The sequence below is a fragment of the Astyanax mexicanus genome, chromosome 9 (assembly GCF_023375975.1).
Source record: "Astyanax mexicanus isolate ESR-SI-001 chromosome 9, AstMex3_surface, whole genome shotgun sequence".
Lineage (NCBI taxonomy): Eukaryota > Metazoa > Chordata > Actinopteri > Characiformes > Acestrorhamphidae > Astyanax > Astyanax mexicanus.
Window position 1 is genome coordinate 32006504 of NC_064416.1, and position 12269 is coordinate 32018772.

The 12269-nt window shown below is 36.3% G+C and overlaps 1 protein-coding gene across 1 annotated transcript; it reads left to right on the forward strand.

Annotated features, from left to right (window-relative positions):
* Positions 1 to 741: 741 nt before the first annotated feature.
* bcl7bb (BAF chromatin remodeling complex subunit BCL7B b) lies at positions 742 to 5426 on the forward strand. The gene is made up of 6 exons (XM_007235624.4): positions 742 to 927; positions 2133 to 2208; positions 2310 to 2412; positions 2609 to 2779; positions 3231 to 3310; positions 4109 to 5426. The coding sequence occupies exons 1-6, from the start codon at positions 836 to 838 to the stop codon at positions 4181 to 4183; spliced, it is 597 nt and encodes a 198-aa protein (XP_007235686.2). The 5' UTR covers positions 742 to 835; the 3' UTR covers positions 4184 to 5426.
* Positions 5427 to 12269: the final 6843 nt, after the last annotated feature.

The window sequence follows — 12269 nt, forward strand, 5'->3', positions numbered from 1 at the left end:
TTAGACAGAGAGTAACTGCGAATATTAGATTTTCTATGTTTTTGTTTTGGCTGATTTATAGGCAGTATCCAGTATTAAATATAACAGGAAAATGCAGAAGTGTCAAGTAACCTTACTTAAGTAAAAAGGTTGGTTATCTATACTGGAGTAATTATTTTTTAGACATCTTTGCACTATAGGCTTGTGTGGTGTGGCCAAATGGCATTTCTGCCCTTTTACCTTACATAAGTAGTTTTGAAACCAGTTTTACTTAAGTAAAAAGCTTCAGTTGATATTTCAACTTCTACTGAAGTATTTTTAAACCCTAGTATATATACGTCTACCTGAGTAATGAAAGTATATGCATATTAATGACTGTTTTTTATACGTCAGTCATTGTTCCACCAACAGCTCTGGAAAAACAATAAGAGTTTCTCTGATTTTGCTATTTATAGGAATATGTTTGAGTAAAATGAAAACGTTGTTTTTTAATCACAGTTTTATGCATCTTGGCATGTTCTTCTCCACCAGTCTTACACACTGCTTTTGTACAACTTTATGCCACTCCTGGTGCAGTTCAGCTTGATTTGATGGCTTGTGATCATCCGTCTTTCTCTTAATTATATTCCAGAGGTTTTCAATTTGATAAAATCACAGAAACTCTTTATTTTTAAGTGATCTCAAGTAAAAAGAAAAAAAAAAATCTAAAAAAAAAAAGAAAAGAAAACCGACGCCTGCTCTCGAAGCTGATCTCAAACCTCGCGAGATTTGGGGAGTGCGCAGAGAGAGCGAGTGGCAGCAGCGGAGGAGCGTGGAAGATAAAGCGGGGTCATCTTCATAAACTCATTCGAACATCATGTCGGGACGGTCCGTCCGAGCCGAGACCCGGAGCCGCGCCAAGGATGACATCAAGAAAGTGATGGCGGCGATCGAGCGGGTCCGCAGATGGTGAGCGCGTAGTTTCAGAGCCGCAGCCACGAAAACAAACTTCAGAGTGGGGAGGCGGGGCTTAGGATGAGTGACAGCTAGGCGACCAATCAGGGGCTTAATACGGCGTAGAATGTGTAGGGGTGTGTCCTGTAATTGTCAGCAGTGAGGCACGTTTCAGCAGAGGAGCTGTTAGCCCTGACTAAGGATTAATATTAAATTGATATAAATACAGATAACAGCGGTAAACTAGACACTGTAGACAATACATTAACTGATTAATTACTGTAATTACTGTGATTAAATAATGACTCAAATAACAGTACAGTTTATTTAAAAACTTACTGAGTACATTAGCAATAGCTAACTGCTAACCTGATTTTATTCATCATCTGTCATTATAGTATGTAAAGGTATTTATTTTATTATTTATTGTTGATTTATTAGCTCTGTTCTTTAATTATAAAAAAAACAGCCCTAAACTCTTACAGGCCATTTCTTGAACATGGTGTTGTTTGGAGTTAGGTGTGGGGAAGAGAGCTAGCCAAGAATTTCATAAATAGTAATAAATAAATCAAGATTTTTGCATTTATTTCATATCATATAAAAAAATAAATAAAAAAAACCCTAAAAAAATAATTCCTTAAAAGTGTATTCTATAAAATAAGACCATCATCATATTCACCATATTTGTGTTTGATATTAAGGAAATTAATCTCTAAGTAACAAAAAAAATCTCTAACTTTGGCAGCCTGTGTATTTTAAATGGTACAGATTATTTCTGTTAATATACAGTGTAATAAATTATGTGTCTAAAAAAATCTATCTAAAACATATACTGTATACTGCGAAAAGTATCCACTGGCCTGAACAGCACTTGGTGATGTAAGGCTTGGATGGAGCTACTTGGTCATGGAAACCTATTCCATGAAGTTTTCTATGCTCTACAGACAGAGTGAGTTGCTTTTATTCTCATTTTTTCCACTATATCACTGACAATTGTCTGTGGAATATTTTCTATTCAAGACTGGACTTGCTGCACAGCTGCTGCATCCTATTACAGTACCATACTGGAGTTCACTGAGCTTCTAAGAGCGACCCATTCTTCCACTAATGTTTGTAGAAGCAGTCTGCATGTCTAGGTGCTTGGTTTTATACACCTGTGGCTGTGAAAGTGATTGGAATCCGCTAAATCAATAATGATAAATGATGATGCTGTTCTGCAGGGAGAAGAAGTGGGTCACTGTGGGGGACACGTCGTTAAGGATCTTCAAGTGGGTTCCTGTAAGTGAGACCAAACAGGTATGAGTACTTGAGCAGACATGTTAGATATACTATATATATCTTGACATGAAACACATGTTAACAAGCTCACGGAAGCTCCACCTCTCTCCATCTGTCAGATATTTAAAATGAAAGGCTCATCTGGGGCAGTGAGGGAACGGAAAGGCTTCCCGACAGACGTGGTTCTGGAGAATGCTCGCTCAGTCTTACTGGATTTTCAAGGTAATGCCATTATTCAGTATATAGCGTTTAAAAGTGGTGGTCAAATTTGATGATCCCAGATTAAGTATCGCTAAACAAACTGTAAAGTAATTATTTGCTTGGAATATCTGGTGATGTTTCTTGAGTCAGTAATAATGTAATACATGTAATAACTGTAGATTATTATAAATATTTAATCATTATTTATGCTCAACAGATGACAACAGTAACCAGAGCTTTTTGTCAGATGCCTATCAGTCTAATAATAAAGTGGACAGCAGCACTAACTCTAGTCCGCAGCATGTCAGCAGAGCTGTCAGCCCCACCCAGACCTACTTCCGCACAGAGGACTCCCAACCACCTACACTGGGCCAGGAGACCATGGAGGGTAAGATCAGTCCCACACACTAGAATCATGTCGCATGACATTCTTTATCTAGCAAAAAGTCATGCGACATGATTCTAGTTCCTGTCCCATGACATGTGCACATACAGTGAGCACACATGCCTAGAGAGGTGGGCAGCTGTGTCAGCTGTGGAGCAGAGAGGTTAAAGGGCCTAGGTATCAAACTCACATCTCTGCAATAACCCATCAATAACCTAGTGCTCTATCCACTAAGCCACCAAAGTTTCTAGTGACTGTTAGCCACTTAGCTCCAGTTTAAAAGTAAAGAAGCAAAATGTAGACTCCAAACATTGTAGTATTGGCTCGGTAATTGGTAATATATAAAGTTAAGTAGTATATATTGTTTTATTAGACAGAACATTATGTCTACTTGTTATGACACAGATATAGCACTGTCCTGCCTCTAAAACAGGTTTTTCTTCCCTGCATACAGAGCCTTCAATGACCAGCAGTGAAGTCACAGATGAACCCCCGACTCTGATAAAAGAGGATTTGCTGCCTCTTTCTGCCCAGGTAATTTATAGTAATCTTTAATCCCCTAAACATTTATGAAAATATTTTTTTATATTAAATATTGTAAGGGGTATTAGATATATTAGATAATATTAAAATAATAATCATGTGTGGACAGCAAATAGCAGATAACCTTTTTTTACTGTCTTGAAATCAGACTTACTTGTACATACTTTTAAAGTACATAAAAGTGCCCAGATAGTTGCTGTTAAAAATACTTATGTAAAGTACAAATCTTTCAAAATAATACTTATGTTTCCTATGTAAGAATATAATAATTTCATATTGTAAAGAACTGTATCTTAACAGATCATATTGTATCTGTACTATATGGGTACAAATACAGCTGTGGCTAATTTATTGTTTCTTTTGAAATCAAGAGAATTAAAAAAAGAGTTTTGTCCAGATTTGATTTGAGTAACTGTCTCTACTGTCCAGAGATAAAAGCTTTCTAGTAGATTTTGGAGCATTGCTACGAGGAATTGATTGCATATAGCAATAGTAGTATTATTGAGGTCAGGGTGTTGGATGATCACCACCCCCACACACCTCATGCCAACTCCTTAACTCAACCCCAACTCCCCAAGTCCTGTCATCCAAAGGTATTTGATGGAGCTCCATCATTAAAGAGAATGATTGTGCCTCGTACAATAAAACCAGGATAAACTTTTTAATTCCCTTGTTTTAGGAAGAAACAATAAATGTGCAGGTGTCCCAACACTTTTGTCCTCATAGTGTATAAAATATATAAATATGACAGATGAATGAATTCCATGAGTTATGTTATTGGTATTACAGGAGGATGAGGATGTTGCGGTTGCTCCACCCCTGAAGAGAGTTTGCACTGAGGAAAAGTCTGAGCTGGGCTGTTAACACCATGACAAGTATGGGTGACCTGGGCATCCCTGGTGTCCACCTGACCTTAATCAGAAAAGAACATATCATCTCATAAACATGATTCTGTGGGATTAATAAAACACCACAAGAATTTATGAAGTTTTTTTAAAGACTGCAAATAGCAAATCTTGAAGTCCTTGGAATATCATTTTGATATTATACTACAAGTTTCATATTACCGTCGCTAAACATGTACTTGAAGAGGACGCCGTCAGTATTATTGTTGTTGTACATATACAGTGTAAATGAATCTGAGAGGGTGCAGCACTAAGTGCAGTAAAGAGAGTGGAAAAAACCCTCCAGCTTTTCTCTAAAACTGTATACACTGATATGCTAAAAGTCATGAGACAGGAACTCGTATTGTGCCCCATAAATTGTGCTTTGTCCCGTGGAAGATAAAGAACTCTGCACTGACCTGTGGGATTTGTGGATATGGGTTCTGCCAGAGCCACTTCTGGTCAGGTCACCATCATTACCACCCACTGCACTGTCCACTGTGGGTGGTAATATTAGCTTTCTATGACGTATTCCCGATATCGAGGAATGATAAAACTTGCACTTCAGAAATGAATTGTCTTTTCATCTGCACCCACTATCAGACCTTTCTTTTACAAGACACAAATTACAAGATAACACTTCACAAATTATACAGGGTCAATTTACATACTGCTGTTTCATGACTTTTGGCACTTCAGTGTGCTTTTTCACTGTTTTACTGGCTTTTAGACTTTTAAATATCTACCTATTTATGTGAAGTTTCTTTTAGCCTTCATAAACAGAATTTCTGCAGATTTTTCTCTTATAGTAATGTTTTGCTTCTTGCTTTAGTACATTGTTGTACAGCATGCGATCAGGGTCAGTTTATTACTCTTCCCTGAGGAGAACTAGCTAAAAAAGCACATTTATTCTTAATTCTTAATTGTCCGTGAATGAGGCCCAGATGTGCAGGTGTTTACTGCCCTAGATCAGCTTCACCTCTATATTCTGTTGTTCAGTAAATACATCATCAAATTCCAGTTCTGAAATGCAGGCTAGACATAAATATATCTGCTATCTAAACACTGTTGACTAAATGCAGTTCATTATGATTCATATCTCATTGTGTATCCATACTTTGTGTTTTATTTGTCCTTTTTTCGGTTTTTACTGTAAATATGATATTTCTATTACTGTAAGAATATTTTTGCTACAGAAAAATAAATAATGCAGAAAATCCTGACAGTTTGTATTTCACTTTGCATGTATGTCTTACATCCATCCAACACTGCAGCTGCAGCATTTATAAATACACATACAGACACAGATACAGATACAGTTAGCATGCACACAAAGATGTGGGCACCCTGGTCAAAAAGGTCTGTTACTGTGAATTGATAAATACAAAAGGATAGGAGATGTAGACTATATGCCCAAATGTTTGAGGACATCCTTTATAATTACTGCAATAGAAGATAATTTTCTAAAATAGAAGAATAAACATTGTATGTTTTTAATTACATACATACATACATAATTACATTGTATGTTTTTAATAACATACTGGTACCATGTCCAATGCCAGGCATGGATAGAGTGCTATAAGCCCCCAGTATTGAGTTGTGTAGCAGTGAAACTGTGTTCTCTGGAAAGATGGAGTTGGAAGACTTACCATTATGTCCAGGGGTTGAGCTATGCATGTACAATGTATATGTAAAATATTAAATGACACATCAGGTGATAATGTGATGTTACCTGGAAACTGATCCATCTTTACAATAGCTGACTGATGACACTGTCTGTAAAGATCATTTCTCCTGCTCAAGGTCAGCAAGTCACATGTCACACACTAATAAAAAACACAGATTATTTTGTTGTAAACTGATTACATTCTCTTTGTGTTCTCTGTGTGTATTGTTCCCTGCTAACAGACACTATAAATCCCACACACAAAACACTGCTGGATTCTCACTCAGTGTGTTATGCTTATATTTCCCTTTACTATTTACTGCATGTGGCTTAAAGTTTCATTTCCTCTTAAAACACATCTTTAAAGTGGAATAACAGCATATTTTCCGCAGAATCCGGTGGTTAATATATGAGACAATAGGTTAATTTTAGAGAAACTACAACCCCAAATCAGTAAAAACTAAGACAGTATGGAAAATGCAAATTAACTCAATAAATTAACAAAAAAACAAAATAAATAAACATAAACATACGACGCGAGAATGTCTTACATTTACTTTGTATTTTATTTGATTGCAGACAGTATAAACCCAACATATTTCATATATTTGGGATGGGGGAAATTATTGTTAGTAATTAATGAGGTCAAACAAATGACAAAATCTTCGGTACCACTTTAAAATAAGACTACCTTTATTTAGGGGTTTGGAATGGTTTATAAAGGAGATTATTAATGGTTATTAATTAGGCTGCAAATACTTTAAAACTCATTAATAAGAATTTAATAAATAAATAACAACATAGATAGAAATGACAACAGTGAGTTAAATAAAATGGCAAAATAGTGATTCCACACCCATTTCTACTGTCAAACCTCAGATATCTCTAGATACTGATCTTACTTTGTGTTTTCCATCAATCAGCATTAAACTTCTCATATTAATATATTTGTAAGTATGTTTAACTATTTACTGTAGATTAAATGACTACACAAACAACATAACACTGTTGCCTTTTTAATTAATGTGTTGTAACTGCTTATCAATGGTTTTAAGGCATTTACAACCTAATCAATACTTAATAATCTAAATTATAAACCATTTATAAACCCTTTATAAGGGTAGTCAGTTGTAAAACAACTGTTACAGTAGTTCACTTAAAGTACAATGTATCATGTGGCATTTATAGCTTCACTGCATAGTTTCCCAGTGCCTGAGTTGTAATATTAGCTTATTGATAAGTTATTACTTGGTAACTTCATTAAAAGCAAAGTAAAGTGGCTGAGATGTTTCTACTAGTGTGTAGAGGGTGCTTCCTCCGATACATGTGAAGCCAGCCACCTCTTCTTTTCGAGCTGCTGCTGATGGAGCATTACCGAGCAGCCAGCGCGCTTGGAGGACAGCGCAGCGACTCGGCTCCGGTACATCAGCTCACAGATGCCCTGTGCTGCAGACATCACCGTAGGAGTGATGTGGGGAGAGAGCGCCATCTACCCACCCAGAGGGAGCAGGGCCAATTTTGCTCCCTCTAACGCCGGCAGCTTGATGGCAAAGCTGCATGAGCTGGGGTTCGAACCAGCGACCTCCTGCTCATAGTGGCAGCGCTTTAGACCGCTGGACCACTCGGCGCCTTATTGATCTTTTCTAATAGACAGTTACACACACACACATAATCAGACAGACTGAAGGCTTGATTTCATAGTTTTGATCTCTTGTAGTCCTCATTGTCTCAATGGTAATAATACAGGTCTAGGTGTTTAAGACAGCAAATCCACTTCAAATGTTTTGAACCACTCTCTAATCATGGCTGCAGCTGTGCCGATTTGCTCCTCTGTACCGGATACAAGGATGGTCTTGAGTCTGCCTGTGTTTTAATATCTATCTTTGCTCCAGATTCCTCCATTAGGTACTTCACTTGCCACCCCTTCTGTCCAATGAATCTCCCAACCAGAGACTTTGGCACCCTCGCCTTCCACACAAACTGTCTGGTGCTCTCTTTCGGAAGCTTGCACATTTGAGGCCTTTGAGGACATTTGAGGACAAATGGCTTCCCAGACATGAGGTTTGAAAGATCCAGAGGTTTTGCCCACTGTCCCATAGAGGATGTAATTTCTTCTTAATAATTTAATTTAAATTATTTAATTTAATAATTAAATAATTTAAATCAATAAAGGGATTATTCAAGGAAATTAAAACCCAAAAAGGAAATGAATTTACCTGCATTTTTTCCTTTACCAACTTTAAAGATTTTGCGGAATGTTTTTTTACTGATCATTTTATGTTTATTCATGTCATAGCATATTTTTATGTAATTGTTCAATGTAAAGAATGGGTAATGCCTTTTGTTTACAAAAAAAAAAACATCTCGGGGAGAGTAAATTGAGCTTCCCCTCCTTGAAAGACCAGCATCCGCCACTAACATTTCAATGTGTGACTTTGTAGTTAAAATGCACACTAAACACGTCTAGCTACTAAACTAAACTCGGGATGAATACATTTGCTTATTTGCCTTGTGTTAAAAGCAATTTCATGTCTGTGGCACTGAAATATACATAAAGGAAAGACGTTAAACAAGCTAGCTCATGTCAGCTAGCTTAGTAAGCTTTAAAGCTAGCTAGCTAACTGCTACGCAGCCGAGAAAAAACGGGGAAAGTTGCAGGATTTCTTAATAGTTTAGTCAGTTAACTTATATATAATGATATAACACGCAAAACTTACCGTCTCGCTCATGTGTTGAGATTTGGGTCATCTGTTGACGCTTTGGGAGCCTCTTTGGACGAGTACTGGCAGCAGAAGTTGCTGAGGAACAGGGTTCTTTTTCACGCTGACCGTCCATGATACTTCAGGCAAAAAAATAAACGGTTTGCGGACGGGATGGGATGATAGCATGAGTCATCAACAAGTTTGACTGTGATTGGATGTTTTTTTATTTCCAGAAGCACCTAAGATATCCAAAACAGGTAAGCATTCTCTTAAGGAATATTTTTGTCATTTGTAAACATGTACGATCTATTTAAACAGCAGGATAGATGCAAAGAGATCAAAACGAATGATTATGCAGTCCTATACTGTGTAAAAGCTTGAATACCCCTATATTTTCAAACTACTCCATTGCTCCGTGCACAATCCCAGGACTAACTTCACTCTGTTTCTGGTTGTTATTGCAAGGCTTCATATAAGCTGGTTTCATTTATTTATCAAAAACCTATTAGTTCATTAATTTGTTCTTTTCACTTTTTAACTTAATTATTTTGGATTCTATGATATTGTGTTTTAGTGTAAAGTTTTACTTATGTGAATTTTTTTTCCATATAAATGAAATGGCTATACATATAACTAAAAATCTTGTATAATAAAGGTATTTCAGAAATGTTCTTGCCAATTGTTGGTGTGTACACCTTCAGCAGATTGTCACTGAAAAGAAAGTTACGGGCGGATAGAGGGAAAACAAACAAAGCGCAAGACATTGAAGTTAATTAAGTGGTTGCAGAGGAAACACCTTCTGAAGGAGAAGCTCAGATGCCCTCACTGCTTCCACAAAATGAAAATGTTCTCCGTGACAAAGAAGGACCAATACATCTGGTATGACAATCTCTGTGTCATTGAATAGAACATCATCAGACTTTTACTATGATTGTAATAAACATCATTTTTATTCCTTCTCATTATCATCATTATTACTACTACTACTACTACTACTACTTAAACACAACTCAGTAAATCTAGCAGCATGTTTCATTGCTGATAAACTATAAATAGTAATGTAGTGTAAGGTTTTTACAATATCTCACAACAAGAGTATAATGTAGAAGCACACAATAATATATGTTTGTAATGTTCACAGGTGCTGTAAAAGAGGAGGTCATAAAAGAGTCTCAAAAACCATCAGAGCTGGCTCCCTCTTTGAAAAGTTTAAATCATCTCTCTTCAACTGGATGAAGTATATTTACAGGTGCTATACTGTGTTTTTGAATAATGAAAGATATGATATTTTTATAAATACATTATAAACACATCAAGGTACTCAAATGGCTACAGGTACTCAATGTATGTTATTACATTATTTCTCTTTATTAAGTCTGGATTTTTATTATTTAATCGTGGATTTGATTGGTTAATTCCAATATACCCAGTTAGACTACAAGCTACAGACAACGTTGTCAATATAATATAATATAATATAATATAATATAATATAATATAATATAATTGTATATAATATAATATAATAAAATTGTGTATAATATAATATAATATATTTGATTCAACCACAAAAATAATCCTTTTTTAACCCTCAAAATTGGCGGCCCCTGGTGTTGACGGTGATGAACTGCAAGCAGAATCCCCTTAATGCGTTTTTTGCTGAATGACGACTGGGTTGGGTTACTGGTTAATCTGTGAGCGAGTTTACGTAAGAACTCTTAATTAAGATTATCATAAAACCCTCTAGAAATCTCTCTGATGAGCCAACAAGTTTAACAAAAACAGAAAATACATTTCTGCACTGTTGATTGGTTTACTTTAAAATGTCAATATATATATATATATTTTTTTTTACCTTAGAATTCTCCAAATATATATAACAGGATCAATAAAACTGAAACTCACTTACACTCATTTCTATACTGCTGTAACTTTTCTTTAAAAATTATAAATCTTGTGTGCAATTAAAAAGAGAAATTAATTAAGAGGCGTTGAAAGGAGAAACGCTACTCTCTTCAGCTATACGCACGAGTTAAGGAAACACTTAACAAATTCTTAGCGTTACCAAGCTTTCGGGAAACCCACCCTTGTTCTGTTTCCTAGATGTTTATATTTATTAACTATCAAACATTAAATACACAGAGATTACTTGCCACAGCTCTCTAAGGAGTTATTCACAAATATTTGTTCCTATGTATAAATAAAAAGACAATAAAATGTAAAATGTAAGTAAATATATTTCTATAGAGTTGTTCCTATGTATCTAATTGCTAATGTAACAGTTTGGAATAAGATGTGCAATATTTTCTGTCATTTGTATGCATTATACTGATAATTCACCCTTTAAAATATCGTTTTTTGGGGGGGTTTTCTACGGTGGCCGAGAAATCCCAGCGCAGTGCAAACTGAAAAGTGCTGCAAAAGCACAAAACACATCCATCAAAATTACAACACAGGCGCAGCAAATAGAAAAACGCGCTGCAAAAAGAAAAACGCGCTGCAAATAGAAAAACGCGCTGCAAATACAACCACAACACAACGGAAGTGAGTCACAACACAACGGAATTTTCCCGGGGGACCTTAAAAGATGCTGTATTAGCTGTATACAAAGGACAATAAGTGGCAAACAAGCTTCTGAAAAGTAAGTTATGTTTATTAAAAGTTCTGCTTCACAAAACGCCTTGTTTGCCACTTATTGTCCTTTGTACACATAGTGAAGTCCGAGACGTTACTGAAGACGCAGCTTAGCTGGTACAGTACCTGGTACAGGTCCCCAGGGAAAATTCCGTTGTGTTGTGACTCACTTCCGTTGTGTTGTGGTTCTATGTGCAGCGCGTTTTTCTATTTGCAGCGCGTTTTTCTAGTTGCAGCGCGTTTTTCTAGTTGCTGCGCCTGTGTTGTAATTTTGATGGATGTGTTTTGTGCTTTTGCAGCGCGTTTTTCTTTTTGCACTGCGTTGGGCTTTCTCGGCCACCGTAGTTTTCAGCATGCGCAGGGCCGGTTTGGAAAAACCTGGAGGAGAAAGAAATGGGTCTTTGGAATGATGGGAGTCAAAGACAAAAGACGGAGAGTTAAGGCAGGAAGTAGCATAATCAGTGATGAGTGGAGGGCATACAGGGTTGTGTTGAGAAACTTTGGGTACAAACACTATACCACAAACCATATCAGGGGGTTTGTGGATCCTCGGTCCGGTAGCCACACACAACATATTGAAAGAGCTTGGGGGATCATCAAAGGACATATCTGTAGACTAAGAGGAAATCATACAGAGACTTTGTTGAAGGAGCACCTCATGGTACTTGAATGGTCATCCTGGCTTGGATCTCTTAACCCTGATGGGCCACTTGGACGCCTGTTAAAGAATATTCAAAAAGCCTTTCCAGTATGAATTTCATGATCTATTTTCAAGTGCTCTAATTATCATTCAGCAACGACTGTTTTAATGTCTGAATCAGTGGGACTTTTATTATGAAAAGTGATTATTATGATTATTATGAAAAGTGTGCTTTGCATGAATGAAAATGTTTGGTTGTTTCTGTTGTAACTAGGTTTATATTTCATGTGACAAAATCATATTAGCTGTGTAAAGGTTTGTAAGTCATGAATAAATAGTGAAGTGTTTTACAGTTTAAAACAAGGCTCCTATCTGGTGTTTATAAGTGTTTGTAACTCATTAATACATAGTGAAGTTATTT